Source organism: Syngnathoides biaculeatus, chromosome 12, assembly GCF_019802595.1.
Source record: "Syngnathoides biaculeatus isolate LvHL_M chromosome 12, ASM1980259v1, whole genome shotgun sequence".
Taxonomy (NCBI): Eukaryota; Metazoa; Chordata; class Actinopteri; order Syngnathiformes; family Syngnathidae; genus Syngnathoides; species Syngnathoides biaculeatus.
In genome coordinates, this window is record NC_084651.1 from 28505912 (window position 1) to 28529013 (window position 23102).

At 44.2% G+C, this 23102-nt stretch overlaps 1 protein-coding gene across 7 annotated transcripts in view; it reads right to left on the minus strand.

Moving 5' to 3' along the window:
- The window catches only part of ctu2 (cytosolic thiouridylase subunit 2 homolog (S. pombe)), a 103256-nt gene that overhangs the window by 46303 nt on the left and 33851 nt on the right, over positions 1-23102 (minus strand). For all 7 annotated transcript variants that reach the window (XM_061836207.1, XM_061836212.1, XM_061836211.1 and 4 more), the window contains 4 exons: positions 20217-20276; positions 15544-15604; positions 15361-15470; positions 9262-9500 (listed from right to left, as the gene is read on the minus strand). In XM_061836207.1, coding sequence (XP_061692191.1) covers positions 9262-9500; positions 15361-15470; positions 15544-15604; positions 20217-20276 — 470 coding nt within the window. The remainder of the gene's footprint in view (positions 1-9261; positions 9501-15360; positions 15471-15543; positions 15605-20216; positions 20277-23102) is intronic.

Consider the following 23102-nt stretch of genomic DNA (forward strand, 5'->3'; position numbering starts at 1 on the left):
GGTCAGTGTTCATTGCTCACTATTATAAGAAAGACACTGACAAAAAATGGGAACCAAAGGAGAGTTCCCAGGCAAATGGAAGTTCCAAAGAATACAAAGGCTCGTCTCATATTTGACAAAAAACACCTTGATGATCCTCAAGACTTTTGGAGAAACATTTTGTGGACTGACGTATCAAAAATTGAACTTTTTGTAAGGTGTTTAACTAAACCTGTTTGGCGTAAAAATGTCACAGCATTGGATGAAAAGAACATTAAGCCAACAGTGAAGCATCGTGGTGGCAGTGTGATGGTCTGGGGGCTGCTTTGTTGCCTCAGGACCAGGAAAACATGCTGTGATTGATGGAACAATGAATTCAATTGTGTACCAGAAAATCCAGGAGGAGAATGTCCGGCCACCAGCTCTTGGATCATACAGCAAGACAACGATTGGAAACACACAAGCAAGTCCACCTCTGAATGGCTCATAAAAAAAATTAATTTAAGGTTTTGGAGTGGCCAAGTCGAAGTACAATTGAGATGCTATGGTGTCACCTTAAACGGTCAGTTTATGCTAGAATCTCCAGTATGGCAGAGTTGAAACAATTCTGTAATGAAGAGTGGGACAAAATTCCTACAGAGAAATGTGAAAGACTCATCACCAATTATCGCAAACGCTTGATTTCAGTTATTGCTGCCAAGGGCAGCACAACCCATGATTAGGTTGGGCTGACAATTACTTTTTCACATAGAATCAGAAAGATTTGGATTTTCTTCTGGGCTTTAATAAATTGAATTGTCAACCAAAACTGCATTTTTTAACCCTACCCTGGTGTTGAGGAACTAACTGCAAGCGGCATAATCCCTAGCAATGGAAGATATGTTTTAATAGTTCATAAACACTGCAGAAATATTCTAAATACAGTAGAGCCTCAGTTCTCGAGCACAATTTGTTCCAGAAGACGGTTAGAGAAGTGATTTGTTTGAAAACCGAATCAATATTTCCCATTACAATGAATGGAAAAAGAAATAATGTGTTCTAAGCCTAAAAAATTACCGCATTTTCCGGACTAGAAGTCGCATTTTTTTTTTTTTCAGTTTGGCCGGGGGTGTGACTTATTCTTACATTATTACATCCATCCATCTATTTTTCAAGTCGCTTATCTGTTATTTTCACACTGACAACCATAAGAGGGCGCTCTAGGCCATGTATCTGATGACGGATAGAGAGCACAGCTTCCGGGTGAATCAGCCATGCAACTTTCCAGTAAATCATTGGATGGCTCGACAAAGTAGGGCTTCCGGGACACAAAAAACATCCTGTCAGGATTCAGAAAAGCTGGAATAGGCTAGTTGTAACTGCCGCTGACGATGAGTCAGATGTAAATAACATAGAAGAGGAAGCGGCGTGTCGTCTACTTCTGGAGTTGGCAGACTTGTTTTCTCAGTGACACCAAGGATGAAGATTTCATTGGATTTTAGTTACTGGACATTTGGAGTGACGCGATGGTTTTGGGAAACTTCGTGTTATTTATGCTATAGTTATCGGAACAACTCTTAATGTTATGTGAACATACCAGGCACGTTCTCAGTTGTGTCATGTAATGTAAACATACTGTTCAGTCTGTTGTTGCCTCTATTCTATTTTTATTTAAAATTGTTCATCATTTAAATTTTAAATGACATCTCTGTTTCGGTGTTGGATTTTATCAAATAAATTTCACCCAAAATTCTACTTATACTCCAGTGCGGCATGATTTGTAGTCCGGAAAATACGATAGGCTTTTCAAAGCATTTTTTTTTTAGCTTTTCCTGATAATAAACTGCATAGTAGGAATACATGTATAGTTGCAATACTTTATATAATAAAATAATTACAGAAATGTATAAATTTTTTGCTTAAAATGTATGCTTTAGTAGTAGAGTAGGCAAGGCTGGGAGTGGATTGCCGTATCTGTAGCGACTCGGCCCCCAGCCTTGTAATTTTTTTTTAACAAAAGTGTAGAATAATTTTAAACAAGTAATAATGAGGGGGAAAGAAAAGCAACATTTTTTTTATTTTTACAAAAAGTAAAAACATTAACTCGTAACTTGAGATAACGAAATCTTTGAAATAAAACAAAAATGCAGAAATGCTAATGGAATTATTATTATTTATTATTAAAGTTCACAAGAAAAAAAAAGCAATGCAAAACTATCCTCTGACCTGCCCCCTTTTCACAAAGAACGAATCTAGTGTCACTTGTTTCTGCCGTCTTTTAAGTGTTTTTCTGAAGTGGCTCATCACAACATTAAAATTTTGCAGTGCTCTGCTACATACGGCTTTATTGGGGTGATGAAGTTCTACGAAATTATGGATTTCGTTTAATTTGGCACAGATAGCTTTGATATCAGGACTTGGGACATCCTTCTTGCCTTCAGCTTCATCAAATGACATAATCTCTTCCAACATCATCTTTTGCTCCTCATGAAGGTGCAGGTGTTCTTCAGTAGTGAGCTTCCACTTGCATTCTTTGGAGCCATGATGGGGGTTAATAGTCCTCAAGAGGAAGAAAAAAAAAAAAAAGTCTCTACCAGAACACGTCTGCGTACAGAGGCTGCGTTATACAAAATGACAAAGAACCTCGTGGGTGGGTCAGCTAGTTGCGCCGCGCACGTTGTTATTTCCGTGTTTTTTCAGGGGGGGGGGGGCGTTCAAATTCACAATCACAAAGCGCGTCGTGGGTTGGTCAGCTGGTCGGGACGCGCGGGTTATGTTATTTACGGGTTTTTCCGCCGGCGTGGGAATTCACCACAAAGCGCATCGTGGGCCAGCTGGTCTGGCCGCGCGTGTTATGTAATTTCTAGGTTTTTTTGGCGCCATGGGAATTCACAACAAAGCACGTCGTGGGTCAGCTGATTTGGCCGTGCTCATTATGTTACTTCCAGGTTTTGTCAGGGGTATTCGAGTACCGATTTTCATTTGAAAACAGAAGCAAAAAAAATCTCAAAATTTTCGTTTTAAAAGCAATTTGAGAACGGGGACTTTCAAGAACCCGAGTATTCACTGTACAGGGTTCCCTCACTACTTTGCACTTCGCCTTTTTGCGGCTTCAGTGCATTGCCTTTTTTCACCCCTTAAAAAAACAGCCAGATTGGCCTACAGGAAAACGCATTGATACAAGGCGCATGATTGGTCCCTGGCGCGTCATCGACCAATGAGAGAATGTGTAGTTTTATCTCATGAGCTGATTGGCTGCACATCATCAAAGCCTCACCCAGGAACTTCCGTTCCACCCTCTCGCTTGTCCTTCCTTTCCACAATTTTCTACAATGCTGACTGTGTGCATGATAACCTCTCGTCCACAATGCCACCAAAGTGCTGTGCTGATGTTAAAGCTTCCTCCAAAGCACCCAAGCAGATGAGGAAGATGATCGGCGAAAAAGTAAAACTACGGGATATGCTGAAAGACGGAAAAAGTTACGCTTTTGTGGCACGCCATTATGGCATGAATGAATCGACGGTCCCTTATCTAAAGAATGCTGAGGGAAACATCCGTAAAACTGTGTCAATATCTTTCAAAAAGAAAGCGAAGCGTGTGGTCACTCCACGAAATTAGAGAATTGTACGCATGGAAGGCACATTAGCTTTGTGAAAAGCAGATTCCAAAAAAAAAAAAAAAAAAAAACAGCCCGGTCATGATGATGAAGAGGTTGAAGAAAGTGCTGATGAACCTCAAGCTGCAAGGAGGGATTCATCCCCTTGAAGGAAGCAAAGTTTGGTTAGAAAATTTTCAAAAGCATTACACCCTCAGAACTATGGGAAAGAGTAGTGGAGGCTAGACTCAAGTCAGAAGTCAGTATCTGCGCGCAACAGTATGGTTTCATGCCTAGAAAGAGGACCACAGATGCATTATTTGCCTTGAGAATACGAATTGAAAAATACAGAGAAGGTCAGAAGGAGATACATTGTGTCTTTGTAGATCACGATAAAGCCTATGACAGAGTACCAAGAGAGGAACTGTGGTACTGCATGTGGAAATCTGGCGTGGCGGAGAAATGTTAGAATAGTACAGGACATGTATGAGGGCAGCAGAACAACGGTGAGATGTGCCGTAGGTGTGTCAGAAGAATTTAAGGTCAAGGTGGGATTGCATCACGGATCAGCGCTGAGCCCCTTCCTGTTCGCTGTGGCAATGGATGGGCTGACAGATGAGGTTAAACTGGAATCCCCTTGGACCATGATGTTCGCCGATCATATTGTGATATGCAGTGAAAGCAGGGAGCAGGTGGAAGAACATTTAGAATGAGAACAGTGGGTGTTAGAGAAGAAGAAGCACGAGATAGGCTTAGATGGAAAAAGATGACATACTATGGCGACCCCTAACAAGACAAGACGAAAGGAAAAGATGAAGAAGAAGATTACACCATCAGAAGCATGCCTCTATGGTGAGGCTTGCTCTGGCAATGATGCTACTCGTCGTCTGTGGAGGGAGAATTTGCACACCGAAGACAATACGGTACGAGCTGTCGAGTTTAGCGATTGTATTGAAGGGGTTATGTCCTTGCAGGGAAATTTTGGAGCAAAGCTCAAAGATAAAAACCTTAGTTACACTAGCAGCATTGTTGGATTAATTGGAGAAATTGGACAAAACGTTATCTCATATTTGCCCTCTTGTTTTGGTTTTAATGCTTGATGCTATACATGCCTAATGTGATGTAACAAAGAGAGGCAAATTAGTGGGACGAAGAAGACGTCACAACGGTGAGACGGAAGGGACGTCACAACGGTGAGACAGAGGGGACATTGTGCGCTCTTTGCTCTACAGTACATCTCACGCGTTTGCCAACCACTTCCAGCAGAAGATTCTTCGAGTGAAGAATGTTAATTCCATACTGCAATAAAAATAGTTTCATTATTTAACTAGAGACTTGTACTGTTGTAATTTTTGTCTCAAGTTTTCAAAGTACAAATGCTGTACTGTTGACATTTTAAACATTCTGGTGCCCCCTTCCCCCAACAAAAACAAAAGACCCCCTATCTTAAAGCTACATCGCCAGCTCCTCCAACAGAAGTCTCCGAGTGATGAGTGGTAATCATACAAAAATATTGATTTATATTTTAAATTTATAGTACTGTATATATTTTTCCTGTATTCTTAAAGATTAAAGTAAATACTTTTTTGTCTCAAATACTGTTTACATATTTTAAACGTTCTGGTACCCACAAACATGCTGGTTCCTTCGCAGGTTACTGTATATACCTTAATCTCGATGTCACTATGTCAACTCTATATGCTTTGTCAACGTTTTCTGAATAACTGCAATTTTGAAAAGTTTGACTGAAAGCGGTGTTAAAAGTTTTGAACAGAAGCAACTGATTTTCATTCATCCATATATCTTCGAGCACTTTTCTGGGTCGGAACGCGAGGGCAAGTAGCGTTACCGGTGATACCCAGACTTCCCCTTCCCCAGCTACTTCATCCAGCTCTTCCGGAGGGATCTCAAGGCTCCTCCACACAGATCTTCTCGAGATCAGATAGGTTTCTGGGCTGGCGCTGAGAAACACGGAGTTTCAGCTCCCTCCAATGATTTTCTATTGGGTTTAGGTTTGGAGACTGGCCAGGTCACGCCAGAACATTGATATGTTTCTTACGGAGTCACTCCTTGGTTTGCATGTCTATGTGCTTTGGGTCATTGTCATGTTGAAAGACCCAGCCACGACCCATCTTTAATGCTCTGAGTGAGGGAAAGAGGTTGTTCCCCAAAATCTCACAATACATGGCCGCGGTTATCCTCTCCTTAATACAGTTGAGTCGTCCTGTCCCATGTGCAAAGAATGATGCTACCACCCCCATGGTTCACAGTGGAAATGGTGATCTCGGGATGGAACTTATCATTCGTCTTCCTCCAAACACGGTTAGTGGAATTATGACCAAAAATCCGACCACAAAACTTTCTACTATGACTCATCTGTATTATCCAAATGGTCATTGGCAAACTTAAGACGGGCCTTGACATGTGCTGGTTAAAGCAGGGGAACCTTCCGTGCCATGCATGATTTCTTAATATTAGTGTATTACCAACAGTGGTCCCAGCTCTTTTTAGGTCATTGACCAGTCCAGTCGTGTAGTCCTGGCCGATTCCTCACCTTTCTAAGGATCATTGAGACCCCACGAGGTGATATCTTGCATAGGGCTCCTCTCCAATTGAGATTGACCGTCGTGTTTAGCTTCTTCCATTTTCCAATTATTGCTCCAACAGTGGACCTTTTTTCACCAAGCTGCTTGGCAATTTCTCCGTAGCCCTTTCCAGCTATGTGGAGTTGTACAATTTTGTCTATGGTGTCTTTGGAGAGCTCTTTGGTCTTGGCTATGTTACGAGTTTGAGTCTTACTGATTGTATGGGGTGGACAGGTGTCTTTATGCGCTAATGACCTCACACGCGTGCTTCTGATTCAGGATAATACATGGAGTGGTGGTGGACTTTTAAAGGCGGACTAACAGGTCTTTGATGGTCAGAATTCTAGCTGATAGATAGGTATGCAAATACGTATTTGCAGCTGTATCACACAAATAAATCATTTTTAAAAAATCATAAATTGTGATTGCTGGACTTTTCTTTTTAGATTGTCTCTCTCACAGTGGACATGCACCTACAATGAAAACTTCAGACCCCTCCATGATTTCTAATTGTGAGAACTTGCAATTTAGCAGGGTGTTCAAATACTTATTTTCGTCATTGTAGATGGACTGGTAAATTGAGAGCTTCGCCTTCCCATCACTGCAGAGACTGCACCGATCCGCCTGTAGATCTCCCGCTCCATTCTTCCCTCACTCGTCAATAGGGACCCCAAGGTACTTGAACTCCTTCACTTGGGGCAGGATCTCAGAACTGACCTGGAGTGGGCATGCCACCCTTTTCCAACTGAGGAGTATGATCTCATTTTTGGAAGTGCTGTGTCTCATGCCAGCCGCTTCGCAGTCAGTTGCGAACCGCTCCAGTGAGCGTTGGAGATCACGGCTTGAAGAAGCCAACAAAACCACAGAGCATGGATGCAATGCTGAGGTCACCAAACCAGACACCTCGGGTGCACCTAGAGATTCTGTCCATAAAAGTTAGCATGGTTGCAATGCTGAGGTCACCAAACCAGACAACTCGGGTGCACCTAGAGATTTTGTCCATAAAAGTTATGAACAAAATCCGTGACAGCCTTGTCCAACTCTCACCGCAAACGAGTCTGACTTACTTTTGGCAATGCATATCAAACTCTGACACCGGTCGTACAGGGACCGAACAGCCCGCACCAGGGGGTTCGGTACCCCATCCCGAAGAGCCCCCAACAGGACTGTCCGAGGGACACAAATGGTTTCTCCAAGTCCACAAGACCCATGTAGACTGGTTGAGAGATGGACCCCATCCCATGCACCCTTGAGGATCCTGTCAAGGCTGTAGAGCTGGTACAATGTTACACAACCAGGACAAAAAACACATTGCTATTCCTGAATCTGAGATTCGACTTCCCTACGGGCCATCTTCTCCAGCACCCCCGAATAGACCTTACCAGGAAGGCTGAGGAATGTGATCCTCCTGTAGTTGGAACACACCCTCCGGTCCCCCTTCTTAAAAAAATAAACTATTTCTTGGTGCAAAGGCACAAACAACAGGAACATCCTCCATCTGAAGGCAGAGGGAGGCTACCCTCTCATCTACCGGGATAAACCCCAACATACAGGAGCTGAGCCGGGTGGTAATACACCTGCTTGTCGCCTCTCACCCTGTGCAACTCCAGAGTGGAAGAAAGTACAACCCCTCTAAATGGGACTGGAACCAGAGCCCAAGCAGTGTGTGGAGAGTCAGAGTATATCTCGTCGGAACTTCTCAACCTCACACACCAGCTCGGGTCCATTCGCTGCCAGAGAGGTGACGTTTTACGTCCCGAGAGGCAGTCTCTGTAGCCAGGGATCGGATCGCCAAGGTCCTCACATTTCGCTACTGCCCAGCTCAGATTGCACCCGACCCCTATGGCCCCTCTCACAGGTGGTGAAGGCATGGGAAGGGGGATCCATGCTACCCTTTCGGGCTGTGCCCAGTCAAGCCCCATGTGTACAGGTCATGCAACCAGACGTTTGTCTTCGTGCCCCACCTACAGGCCTGGCTCCTAGGATCGTTGGGAAACACAAACCCCTCCACCACGATAAGGTGCATTAAATATTTTCAAATTTCGCCATACGATATGATGCGGGCCAGGTGGAAAAAAATCCATATCCTAAAATGAGCAGTTTGTGTTTTTTTCCCCCATCAACAATTCTTGAATTTTTAAACATTCAGTGTCATATTATTGAAAAACTTGTCCGAGATGTTTAATCCAACACACTTCAAACTTATTCTGTACTATCTCATAATTGGGACAGTAAAAATTAACACCTTTTTATTTTGGTGTACGATATGATGGGGAGTGGGCAATCAAATTTTGCATTTTATATATACCAAATATCAAAAGTAAATATCGTATTTTCATATACTACTGTATATGACTTCAGGAAAGGTTGAAGGACAATATTGCTTCTGCTTCATGTTGAACCAGGAAAAAAACTTTTATAGAAATGTAAGGAAAATGTCTTAATTGGAACATGAAAATCCAAACTGTTGCATTAAAATTGACTGAGTGTGAAACAAAAGAATTATGCAATTAAAAATGTTTGAGATAAACCGAGGAGTTTGTGTTTTGTCCGAAATACACAAAAGAGATTCCAAAGAGGAGGATTCTAAAAAAAAAAACCTTTAAGAAAGAGGATCTGCATACATCGGTGAATGCTGCATTTTTTGTGAAACGTGTAAAATGAAAGCCAAAATTTTACAGTTAAAATTATGTTTTGATGAATTTAAATCCTGCGCGGTAGAGCTGCTGGAAAGCGTTGGCCTGACAGATCTGAAGTCCCGGTTCAATCCCGGTCCCGCCTGTGTGGAATTTGCATGTTCTCCCTGTGCCTGGGTGGGTTTCCTCTGGGCACTCCGGTTTCCAAACCAAAAGTCTAAATTGCCCCTAGGTGTGATTGTGAGTGCGGCTGTTTGTCTCAATGTGCCTTGCAATTGGATGGCAACCAGTTCAGGTTGTACCCCACCTCCTGCCCGTTGACAGGTGGGATAAGCTCCAGCACTCGCCGTGACCCTTGTGAGGATAAGCGGCTAAGAAAATGGATGGATGGATGAATGGATTTAAATTCCACTGTAGTTGTGTAGAAAAAGAAATAACAAACAAAATATGAAGACAATTGTAAATCCACGTTTTGCATAAAAATACCTTAATATGCTCAGTATATCTTCTTTGGCTGTCAGTGTCCTTGAGCAGTCAATGAGCTGTTGCAGTAACTGAGTTTGGGACTCTGGAACATAAGGCAATGAAGCTTCATGCTTCTGCTCTAATGTCAAAGAGCTACCAGTATTGCTGCAGATGAAGTAATCCACAGATGCTTTGTCGGAACTCGGTTGTTGATTTGAGGAAGGAGACATCACTATAACGGAACTCGGGAGGTCAAGAACCTACAAGGTGAAAATTCAACAATTATTAATCTGTTAGAGACAACAGCCCAGTTTTATTGCATTGCAGCAATTAAGAGACTAACGGCACACCAAGTGACCCAACAGGAAGAGACAGAAAGAGTGGAAAAAAAAAATCCCCTTGGCGACTGCAGGCAAATAACTCTCACGCATATGAATGAACTTGGTGAACCTGAAAACAGAGACTCCCGGTGTACTGATAAATCACGAAGGATGAAGAGGTTTTCCCCTGATCGCATGATCTATCATAATAGATTTTTTACATTCCATTTCTTCTCTACAATATAATCGAGGAAATGGGCAATAAATAAATGCTGTAGATACTTCAGAGGCTGTTGGTTCCATTCATTGACTAACTGCTTTTTCGTGACATCGACTCTCCATGCTTCATTTTCTCCTCCAGGTGCATCGGAAATTATAATTTGATTATTATTGTAAAGAACAAATTAGGTCCTGTAAATAGTGTATGGTCATTGCTGGCTCTTGCAACCAAGCTCATTTCGCACATGTAAACAATTTTGTTGTAAAACCTTGTGTATTTGGTGAGTCTCCACGTTTCTCTAATTTAGCCACAAGTACAGATAAAAACAAATAAACATTGTAAAGCACATATCTTGTAGATAACAACAAGTATAGTTCATTATTATTGTAAAGCACATATCTTGGACATTTTTTTGGTACGACTTGACAATAGTGGTGCCCAACTGCCGCTCAAGTACAGCCCGAAAAAATATATTTTGGTTGTGAGTCCTCAAGTAATATGACGTGGCATTTTTGACTGGCTGTTACAGCTGCAACGTGACATCACCCGGACATTCGCCAATGAAGCACACGCGGTGCACCATAACTATGGGAGACGAACACGCCCCTTCTGACACGGAAGCTCTTTTCGAAAAGGAGAACACCACAGAACCGAGTGAGGTTACCGGGGCAATCAGATGATATGCGATCGCAGCAAAACCACCTCCCGTACGATCCACTTATGCGGCGGAGATGAGCCATCATGGCTCATTGCAGCTGGCCGGTGTGGCTCATTTTGGCGCCGAGGTGGGTTATCACGTAGCCGAGCTGTGCTGCTTTAGGGGGTTGTTCACAGCCGCCGCAGTACGAAATGAACAACACCGTCGAGCCGGGGCACTTTACTGCGTTGTCGCACGTGGCTGAGTGAGGAAGAGCCGAGCCGTATTGGTTTAGCGGGTTGTTCAGAGCTGCCGCAGTATGCGATTAACAACACCGTCGAGCCGGGGCGCTCTACTGCGTTGTCGCCGAACGCGGCTGAGTGAGGCAGAGCCGAGCCGTGCTGCTTTAGGGGGTTGTTCATAGACGCCGCAGTACGTGATGAACGACACCGTCGAGGCAGGACGCTTTACTGCGTTGTCGTCGCACGCGGCTGAGTGAGTCATTGTCGGATGTGTTCTTCAGAGCCGCCGCCATTCGCGAGCCTGAAGCACAGCTTTCGCTGGCGAAGCGATGCAGCAGCCCGACGCCATCCGATGCACACAGACACATTTCGTACGCGGATCTTTTGTTATGTAATGAGAGACCAATATATATAAGTAACATTGACTTCTGCCACCTAACAGTATGTAGGAGTATTACCTATCACAGGTACCCAGAATTTACGTGCTTGTTGAGCATCTGGTGTAATTGTTGGGTTGGTTTGTCAACTGTCCCTTTCAGGGCCCACATAGACTTGGCATAAGAGACTGTAGGCCTCGTCAGCTTAGTATGTCTCGGTCAATCACCGTCTTGGTCAAACATTCATACACTATCCATATAGTGCGGGTTGGAAAAGTATTCATAACCTTGACGTTTTCCACATTTTATTTGCTATCTTGATTTCATGTGACAGACTAACAAAAAATGTAACCTAATTTTGAAGTTGAAGGAAATTGATACGTGGTTTTCAAATGTTTTTCACAAATTAAAATCTGAAAAGCGTGCCATGCTTAACTATTGCAGCTCCCTCAACACTTTCCAGACCTACCTTTTGCTCCAGATTTTGAGGTGCAAGTCCTTTGTATACAGTGAAAAAAATAAGTATTTGAACACCCTGCTATATTCCAAGTTCTCCCACTTAGAAATTGATCCAGCCATCCATTATCCACCGCTTCTCTGGGTCGGGTCGTGGGGGAAGTAGTTTCACCAGGGATACCCAGACTTCCCTTTCTTCATCCACTTCTACCAGCTCTACCGGAGGGGTCCCGAGGCGTTCCCAAGCCAGCCGAGAGATATAGTCTCTCCACCGTGTCCTGGGTCATCCTCGGGGTCTGTTTCCGGTGGGACATGCCCGGAACACCTCACCAGGGAGGCGTCCAGGAGGCATCCGAATCAGACGCCCCAGCCACCTCATCTGGCTCCTCTCAATGCGGAGGAGTAGCGGCTCGACACTGAACCCCTTCCGGATGACTGAGCTTCGCACCCTCTCTCTAAGGGAGAGCCCGGACACCCTGCGGAGGAAACTCATTTCGGCCGCTTGTATCCGGGATCTTGTTCTTTTGGTCACAACCCACAGCTCATGCCCATAGGTGACAAACGGCAGCCTTGGCAGAGTCCATCTCTCACCTGAAACGAGTCCGCCTTATTGCCAGCAATGCGGACCAAACTCTGACAGCGATCGTACAGGGACCGAACAGCTCGTATCAGGGGATTCGGTACCCCATACTCCCGAAGAACCCCCCAAAGGACTCCCCGTGGGACACGGTCGCCTTATCCAAGTCCACAAAAAACATTTAGACTGGTTGGGCGAACTCCCATGCACCCTTGAGGATCCTGCCAAGGGTGTAGAGCTGGTCCACTGTTCCACGGCCAGGACAAAAACCACATTGCTCCTGAATCCGAGACTCGACTTGCTGACCGACGCTCCTCTCCAGTACCACAGAGTAGACCATACCAGGGAGGCTCAAGCGTGTGATCCCTCTATAGTTGGAGCACAGAGTTGAAAAGGTGGACCACAACCCCAATCTGCCAATCCAGAGGTACTGTCCCCGATGTCCACGCGATGTTGCAGAGGCATGTCAACCAGGACAGCCCCACAACATCCAGAGCCTTTAGGAACTCCGGGCGAATCTCATCCACCCCCGGGGCCATGGAGCATTTTAACCACCTCGGTGAACTCAACCCCAGAAATAGAAGAGCCTACCTCAGAGAACCAAGACTCAGCTTTCTCGTGGGAAGGCATGTTGGTGGAATTGAGAAGGTCTTTGAAGTATTCTCCCCAACGACTCACAACATCCCGAGTTGAGGTCAGCAGCGCCCCATCGCCACTATACAGTGTTGACAGTGCACTGCTTCCCCCTCCTGAGATGCAGGACGGTGGACCAGAATTTCCTCGAAGCCATCCTGAAGTCGTTCTCCATAGCCTCATCGTACTCCTCCCACGCCCGGGTTTTTACCTAAGCGACCACCGAAGTCGCATTCTGCTTGGCCAGTTGATACCTATCAGCTGCCTCAGGAGTCCCACAGGCTAGAAATGCCCGATAGGACTCCTTCTTCAGCTTGACAGCATCCCTCACAGTTGGTGTCCACCAACATGTTCATGGGTTTCCACCACGACAGGCACTGACCACCTTACGGCCAGAGCTCCAGTCGGCCGCCGCAGAAATGGAGGCGCGGAACATCATCCACTCGGATTCAATGTCCCCCACCTCCTCTGGGACATGAGCAAAGTTCTGTAGCTGGGGATCGGATCGCCAAGGTCCCAGCCTTTGGCCACCGCCCAGCTCACACTGCACCCGATACGGCCCCTCTCACAGGTGGTGAGCCCATGGGAAGGAGGACCCATGTTACCCTTTCGGGCTGTTCCCGGCCGAGCCAGATGGGTGCTGGCCCGGCCACCAGGTGCTCGCTTTCGAGCCCCGCCTCCAGGCCTGGTTCCAGAGGGAGCCCCGGTGACCCGCGTCCGGAGAAGGGAAACCAAGATCTAATTTTTGTAGTCATCATAGGGGTTTTGGAGTCGTACTAGTCGTCTAGTCCCTCACCTCGGACCTCTTTGCCATGGGTGACCTGGCCAGGGGCACGAAGCCCCAGACAACTTAGCTCCTAGGATCATCGAGACACACAAACCCCTCCACCACAATAAGGTGACGGCTCGAGGAGGGGCACTCACAAATCGTGGTCTGAAATTTTCATTGTAGGTGCATGACTACTGTGAGAGAGGTAATCTAAAAAGAAAAATCCAGAAATCCCAATGTATGATTTTTTTTTAACGATTTGTGTGATACAGCTGCAAATAAGTATTTGAACACCTGTCTATCAGCTAGAATTCTGACCTTCACAGACCTGTAAGTCCGCCTTTAAAATGCCACCTCCACTCTATGTATTATCCTGAATCAGATGCACTTCTGTGAGGTCATTAGCTGCAGAAAGACACCTGTCAACCCAATACAATCAATAAGATACCTCTCCAGGTAATACATGAAGACGTCATGGCTTGAAATCATGCATTGCACGGAAGGTTACCCTCCTTAAACAAGCACATGTCAAGGCCCATCTTAAATTTGCCAATGACTATTTGGATGATACAGAGGAGTCATGGGAGAAAGTTTTGTGGTTAGATGAGACCAAAATGGAACTTTTGGTCATAACTCCTCGAACCGTGTTTGGAGGAAGACGAATGATGAGAACACCAGTCCCTACTGTAAAGCATGGGGGTGGCAGCATCATGCTTTGGGGGTGTTTTTCTACACATGGGACAGGGCGACTGCACTGTATTAAAGAGAGGATGACCGCGGCCATGTATTGTGAGATTTTGGGGAACAACCTCTTTCCCTCAGTCAGAGCACTGAAGATGCGTCGTGGCTGGGTCTTTCAACATGACAATGACCCGAAGCACACAGCCAGGAAAACCAAGGAGTGGCTCTGTAAGAAGCATATCAAGGTTCTGGCGTGGCTGAGCCAGTCTCCAGAACGAAAACCAATAGAAAATATTTGGAGGGAGCTGAAACTCCGTGTTTCTCAGCGACAGCCCGGAAACCTGTCTGATCTCGAGAAGATCTGTGTAGAGTAGTGGGCAAAAATCCCTCCTGCAGTGTGCACAAACCTGGTGAACAACTACAGGAAATGTTTGACCTCTGTACTTGCAAACAAAGGCTACTGTACCAAATATTAACATTGGTTTTCTCAGGTGTTCAAATAATTATTTGCACCTGTATCACACAAATAAATCATACATTGTGATTTCTGGATTTTTCTTTTTAGAGTATCTCTCTCACATTGGACATGCACCAACGATGAAAATTTCAGACCCCTGCATGATTTCTAAGTGGGAGAACTTGCAATATAGCATGGTGTTTAAATACTTGTTTTTTTCCACTGTATAGCTGAGTCAAATTTGATGGTGGCTCTATGTTGAGTGTTTAATCTTCCAGCAGGACAAAATTTTGGAAGGTCAACTTCTGCCTCAGTCTCAAGTCTTCTCCAGACGACAAAAGGTTATCAAAGATTACCCTGTATTTAGCTCCATCCAGCTTTGCATCAACTTTTGACTTATTACGATAACTTGAAAAAACTGATGAAGGCACCATGATAAAGAGTGAATACTTGAGCACTATACAGATTTGCATATTTTGTATTAAAATAAAATCCAATGAAATATACACTTGTGGTTGTGACAAATTGTGGAAACGTTCAATGATTTTCAACACTTTTGCAAGCCATTGTACAGATAGCAAATATAAATGTTACATACCCCTGTTTGTATTCCTAATTTTTATGATGTGAAAAAAATCAAAATAATTGAAAACATTAAACAGCCTGTACATAGATCGATTTGATATAAAAAGGCGCTTTCAGACTGATGCAGTGTAATGTTATGAGACAGACAACTCATATCACAGCTAACCTTTTCCAGAGGCACGATGTAGAAGGGGAATCCTGTGGCTTTCAATATATCTTCCATAATTGCCACTGTTTGCTGTCTCTCCTCGAGAGACTGGTCCAAAGCACCGCCCTCTGAGAACAAAAACATTCAGTCTCATTTCACCAACCAAACATGACTCTGCTCTTTTGGGTTTGATTGGTTTACCATCAATGTAGACAATTCCTGGCGTGAATCTCAATTTCTTGTGAGCATTCTGACTCAATCCCTGGAAGTGTGGAGGGAACGATACAATGCACAATGTTAGAAGTAAAGTACAATTATTATTATTATTATTATTCATTTTTACAGATTTGAACTTTTTGTGGTTTAAATTTATGCTGGGCCACTATCAGTAAAACAATATAGGTTGAGCCCCCCAAAAATAAAAAATCCACAGCCTTGACATTGAACCTCAACCCTCTTGTAACGAAGATAAATCAAAATTATGCAATGGAAAAAAAAAACTCAAAGCATTTTAATGGTTTAAAGAGTTAATATTTTGATCTGAACTTGATGCCTTGCTTAGGCATATTAGGTCATACAGTGTATTTTTACATCAGGGTCTGCACTTCATCCTTGAAAATCTCAACAGCGAGGAAACCTATGTGAGGATCCTGTTCCTGGACTTCAGCTCCATGTTTAACACCATCATCGCTGAACTCTTCTCCTTCAAACTTCCCAAGCTCAGCGTCTCACCTGCCATCTCCCAGTGGATCCATAACTTCGTGACGTACAGGACACAGCAGTTGAGGCTGGGGGACACCACCTCATCCACGCAGACTCTCAGCACCAGGGCACCCCAAATGTTGTGTCCTTTCTCCTCTGCTCTTCTCCCTCTACATAAACGACTGCACTTTGAGGCACCTGGCTGGAAAACTCCCGACGTTCGCAGATGACACCAAAGGCATGGCCTCATCAAAGATGGTGACGAGTCTGCGTATCAACAGGAAGTGATGAGACTAGAGCTTTAGTGTGGCCAACACAACCTGGCGTTGAACACTCTAAAGACTGCAGAAATAATTGTCGACTTCAGGAGGCATCCTTCACCACAGCTGCTCCTCACGCTGTCCAACTGTCTTGTGTCAACCATCGAGACCTTGAAGTGCTTGGGAATTACAGTCTCACAGGAGCTGAAGGGGGACACCAACTTCAATCCATCCTCAAAAAAAACCTGCAAAGGATGTACTTCTTGCAGCTTCTGGGGAAGTACAGCCTGTCACTGCACCTGCTGAGACAGTTCTACTCAGCAGTCATCCAATCAATACTGTGTACCTCTTTTACAGTCTGGTTTGGGGCTGCCACAAAAAAAGGACAAACTCCGACTGCAACTGACAATCAAAACCGCTGAGTGGATTGTCGGCACAGCCCTACCCACCCTTGAAGACTTGCATGGCACTTGAACTAGGTCCAGAGCAGGCAGGATCCGTTCAGGTCTGCTACATCCTGGCCACTACCTCTTCTAGCTCCTTCTGTTAGGTAGGCGCTACCGATCAATGCAAGCCAGAACTAGCAGACACTCAAAACAGTTTTTTCCCTCTCGCAATGAAGTCATGAAATTCTTGACCAGCGAACCTCTTTTCTGCCTTGCGCCGTTGTTGGGACACACCCTCACATCCTGGTGCTCCAATCAGTATTAGTATGAGTAAAATATACTGCAGACTATCGCACAATTTGTCACTTTTAACTGCTCCCTTTGCACAGTTGTCATTGTACTGGTCTATGACGGTCAACTGAGAACGGGTGAAGGCACTCTGTATAAGTTTAATATGATATGGAGCATTGACCCACTCTTAACTGTTCAAAATGAAGAAGACTCTGCATCTTGCACAGCAGTGACTCTTATAAGGAATAGTTCCAATGAACTGAAAGTCTTTTGTTCTTTGTTCTTGTTTGGTTGTTCTTTGTCTTGAATGACAGACTAGGGCCCCATCGACTGCCAGAGAGAAATTCCTTGTGTGTTGTTACATACTTGGCAATTTAAGATGATACTGGTTCTGATTGAGGGTGTAATTTATAATGTGAATTGCAGCTATGGCCCACAGGTAGGATGTGACAGAGAGTTGAAAGAGAAATGCTGTAAGGAACTGGATGAAGTAGTTCTGAGTATCCCAGACACAGAGTTGTAATTGGTGCAGACTGTAATGGACATGTTGGTGAAGGAAACGGGCGATGAAGAAGTGATGGGTAAGTACAGCATCCAGTCAAGAAACTTTGAAGGCAGCCAAAGTGATCAGAGAGACAGGCAGGAGACTACTTGGTGTGTCTTCTGGTAGGAAAGGGGAGGAGACTCGGTGGTGTAACCCCAAAATACAGAAGGTTATATAAGGAAAGAGGTTCGCGAAGAAGAAGTGGGACACAGAGGACTGAGGAGAGGCAAAAGTAATATGATGAGATGCGATGTAGGGAAAAGGTAGAGGTGGCGGAGGCTAAAGAAGAGGCATATGACAAGTGTACACCAGGTTGTAAACGAACCAAGGAAAAAAGGATCCCTACAGGTTTCCCAAAGATAGGGACAGAAATGAGAAGGATGTGCAGCAAGTAAGGGGTATCAAGGAGAGAGGTGGAAATATGTGTACTGGTGCTGGTGCCATTAGTTTGCGAAATAGATGAAAAGAATACTTTTGAGAAGTTGAGGAATGACAAAAATGAGAGAGCACTAAGTGTCTGCGAGCAACAGTATGGTTTCATGCCTAGAAAGAGTACCACAGATGCATTATTTGCCTTGAGGAAGATAGTGGAAAGTACAGAGAAGGTCAGAAGGAGCTACATTGTGTCTTTGTGGCTCGAGAGAGCCGATGAGACAGTACCAAGAGAGGAACTGTGGAACTGCATGCATGAAGAGTTAGAATAGTACAGGACATGTATGAGGGCAGCAGAACAGCGGTGGAATGTGCCGTAGATGTGTCAGAAGAATTTAAGGTGGAGGTGGGACTGCATCAGGGATCTGCGCTGAGCCCCTTCCTATTTGTGTTAGTAATGGACAGGGTGTCAGATGAGGTTAGACTGGAATCCCCTTAGACTATGATGTCTGCAGATGACATTGTGATATGCAGTGAAAGCAGGTAGTAGGTGGAGAAAGAATTCGAAAATGGAGGCATGCACTGGAAAGGAGAGGAATGAAGATTAGCCGAAGTAAAACGGAATATGTCTGTGAGTGATCGGGGTGGAGGTGAAAGAGTGAGGCTCCAGGGAGAAGAGAGTGAGGATGGATGACTTCAAATACTTGGGGTCAACAATCCAGAGCAATGCTGAATGTGGTAAGGAAGTGAAGAAACGTGTCAAGCAGGTTGGAACAGCTGGCAGAAGGTGTCTGGTGTGTTATGAGACAGAAGAATCTCTGCTAGGATGAAGGGCAAAGTTTATAAAATCGTGGTGAAGTTAGCCATGACATGCAAATTAAAGACAGTGCCACTGAAGAGACAACAGGAAGCAGAGCTGGCGGTGGCAGAAATGAAGATGTGGAGGTTCTCTCTCAGATTGAGCAGGTTGGGTAGGTTTAGAAAGGATTTCATTAGAGGGACAGCCAAAGTTCGATATTTTGTCGAGAAAGTGCAAGAGAGCAGACTTCGATGGTTTGGACATGTCCAGAGGTGAGGGAGTGAGTATATTGGCACAAGGGTGCTAAGGCTGTAGCTACTAGGGAAAAGAGCGAGAGGAAGACCAAAGATAAGGTTGATGGATTTTGTGATGGAAGAAGAAGAAGAAGTAGTTGGAGTAAGAGAGGAAGATGTAGGGAGATAGGCTTACATGGAAAAAGATGACATGCTGAGGCGACTCCTAACGGGACAAGCCAAAATGAAAACAAGGAGAAACCCCATTGTATGCCATCAGGCCTTTTCCAATTTCAATTAGAATAGCGGTTTCAAACCTTTTCCTGAGCCAAGGCACATATTTTACATGAAAAAAAATCATCATGGGACAAACAAATGTCACAAAAAATACACTGAAATAAGATCTTGCCACAGTTTTCCACAAATTAATTTCTAGTGAAATCTGGGCCTGTTTCATTGAAAACAAAGCTATTATGGGGTTGTACGAATGAATACATGAATATGCAGGTAAATTGTACCTTCTGCCATGTAGTGGAAGAGTGTTTAGTTGGATTGCCTGTCACAAGTAATCAGTGGCATAGATAAAGACAGGGCCATAGCCACTGTGGGAGTATATCTGTCATGAAAATTGAACGCCAAAATAAATTGTCCACCGACAAATGAGTCTCTACCAAACCAAAAATCTGCTGCTGTATCAGGTTTAATCTGTAAGAACCATTGTGTTAGAGAGCATCCAGATGGATAGAAAATACAAAGAGTAGTAGAAGAAGAAATAAAAGCGACTATGCAAATTGTTGGCCTACTAGGAAGTGTCCTTGTCATTTCTAGACTTGGAGGATATGATGTATAAGCACTGAATTAAATCAGTTTCTGTGCAGTTTATGAAGTCTGGCATTCTGGCAATCGCGCAAGATTCAGGTCAATTCCATTGCCTTTCTGTCACAATCACAGAATCTCTGGTTGAAAAGGCCTCTGTGTTGACCACAGTATATAAGCCAAGATTTTTTTGTCATAGTCACTAAAAATGTTCAACATTTATGATCGTCAGCCACAACAGTTTTCCAAATAAATTGTGTGTGTGTGTGTGTGTGGGGGGGGGGGCTCATTTAACATGACCCAGGATAGGACAGGATAATTGATCATGTTGGTCTTTAAAAAAGTCCAATAACTACCCCTTTGTAATATAATTTCAGAGGGGGATCAAGTTAAAAATAGTGTCTACTGGGGTGAACTGTCCACATAAGAATCCAATAGGTCACGGTGAAAAAAAATGGCAGACAGACAGACCTCTTCAACTTGTCTGAGCATTGTAGATGAAGAGGGACCTCCAGAAACAGCCAGCAGCACCTAAAAGTAGAAAAACAAAGATCATAAGAGATGAAGTGAAAAGAAAACACTTGAAGCCAGCCTTACCGGGACCCCAATTAGTGGTCACTGAATTTAGCTGAGTGTTAAATGCCGTAAATAGCAATGCCGTTTTCCGCTACGACAGCTGTGACTAATTTCACAACGAGCATTGCCGATAGATACTGGCGGCCGGTCTTGATCACAACCTCGCCTACACGTTTCACAACAATGACATTTTCATCTGAAAAAACTTGGAATTCCATGGAAAATATTCATCCATGAAGTAAGGACCTGAGAAAGGACAAATTTCAACCAGCAAAGGGATTCATCAAGTTTAATTCCAATTATTTTCTATTGAAAATATGCAAGAATAATTATCAAATTCAAACGTGACCTGAAGTCATTTGAACATGTCGTTTACCGTTTGAACATGTTCAATTATACTTGATGATTTTCATGTATCACAATTGGTTCCTACAATGCAGCCCTATGGGGGGCACAAACCAGTGCAATCTGTAGGCCGGTTCCAACCCCGAATAAATGCATAGGGTTGCGTCAGGAAGGGCATCCGGCCAAAAACTCTGCCAAATAAATATGAGCGTTCACCTAAAGAATCTCATAACAGATCGGTCGTGGCCCGCGTTAACAATGCCCACCTCCGGCACCTCTAACCTGCAGGGCGTCGGTGGAAATTCAGCAACTGCGGGTCGAAGACAAAGAAGGAGTAGGAAATCGGATTCATCGGCAGAAGAGGAAGAGGAATACACAGAGCCTACAACTGAGTGTAGGGACTTTGAATGTTGCCACTATGACAGGCAAAGCTCAGGAGTTGGTTGACATGATGATGAGGAGAAAGGTTGATATATTGAGAGCAGATAGAAAGGTAGTAAGGCTAAATGTTTAGGAGAAAGGTTTCAATTATTTTACCAGAGAGTAGATGTGGAGGGAAGTGGAGTAGGGGTTATTTTAAAGGAAGAGCTGGCTAAGAATGTCTTGGAGGTGAAAAGAGTATCAGATCGATTGATGAGGTTGAAATTTGAAATGGAAGGTGTTCTGTACAATGTGATTAGTCGCTATGCACCACAGAGAGGATGTGACCTTGAGATGAAAGAGAAATTCTGAAAGGAACTAGATGAAGTAGTTCTGAGCATCCCAGACAGAGAGAGAGTAGTGATTGGTGGAGATTTTAATGGACATGTTGGTGAAGGAAACAGCGGCGATGAAGAAGTGATGGGTAAGTACGGCATCCAGGAAAGGAACATTGAGGGACAGATGGTGGTGGACTTTGCAAAAAAGGATACAAATGGCTGTAGTGAACACTTTTTTTCCAGAAGAAGCAGGAACGTAGAGTGACCTTCAAGAGTGGAGGTAGAAGCACACAGGTGGATTATATTTTGTGCCGACAATGTAACCTGAAAGAGGTTATTGAATGTAAGGCAGTGGGAGGGGAGCGTGTAGGTCAACAGCATGGGATGGTGGTGTGTAGGATGACTCTGGTGGTGGGTAGGAAGATTAAGAAGACAAAGATAGAGCAGAGAACCATGTGGTGGAAGCTGAGAAAGGAAGAATGTTGTGCGGCCTTTGGGAAACAGGTGAGGCAGCCTCTCGACAGGAGGCGCTCCGAGAAGACTGGACTACTACAGCCAATGTGATCAGAGAGAAAGACAGGAGAGTACTTGGTGTGTTTTCTGGGAGGAAAGGGGAGAAGGAAACTTGGTAGTGGAACCCCAAAATACAGGAAGTCATACAAGGAAAGAGACTAGCGAAGAAGAAGTGGGACAAAGCGAGAACTGAGGAGAGCCGAAAGGAATACATTGAGATGCGATGTAGGGCAAAGGTATAGGTGACGAAGGCTAAACAAGAGACGTATGACAACATGTACACCAGGTTGCACACGAAAGGAGAAAAGAATCTCTACAGGTTGGCCAGACGGATGGTTAGACATGGGCAGCAGGTAAGGGTGATTAAGGATAGAAATGGAAATGTGTTGACTGGTTCCAGTAGCGTGATAAATAGATGGAAAGAATACTTTGAAAAGTTGACGAATGAAGAAGGAAGAGTAGACGAGGAAGGAAGTGTGAAGGACCAGGAAGTGCCAATGGTTGGTAAGGGGGAAGTTAAAAAGGCACTTCAAAGGATGAAAAATGGAAAGGCAGTTGGTCCTGATGACATACTGGTGGAGGTATGGAAGCAATTTGGAGGGATGGCTGTGGAGTTTTTGACCAACTTATTCAACAGAATACTAGCAGGCGAGAAGATGCCTGAAGAATGGAGGAAAAGAGTGCTAGGTCCCATTTTTAAGAACAAAGGCGATGTTCAGAGCTGTGGGAACTTTTGAGGAATAAAGTTGATGAGCCACACAATGAAAATATGGGAAAGAGTTATGGAGAGTAGACTCAGGATAGAAATAAGTATCTGAGAGTAAAAGTATGGGTTCATGCTGAGAAAGAGTACTACAGATGCATTATTTGTCTCGAGGATGCTAGTGGAAAAGTACAGATAAGGTCAAAAGGAGCTACATTGTGTCTTTGTGGATCTCGAGAAAGCACACGACAGAGTACCAAGAGAGGAACTGTGGTACTGCATGCGCAAATCTGGCGTGACAGAGAAATATGTTAGAATACTACAGGACATGTATAATGGCAACAGAACAGTGGTGGGGTGTGCCGTAGCTGTGACAGAAAAATTTAAGGTGGAATTGTGACTGCATCAGGGATCAGGTCTTAGCCCCTCCTTGTTTGCTTTGGTAATGGATAGGCTGACAGATGAGGTTAGACTGGAATCCCCTTAGACCATGATGTTCGCAGATGATATCGTGGTATGCAG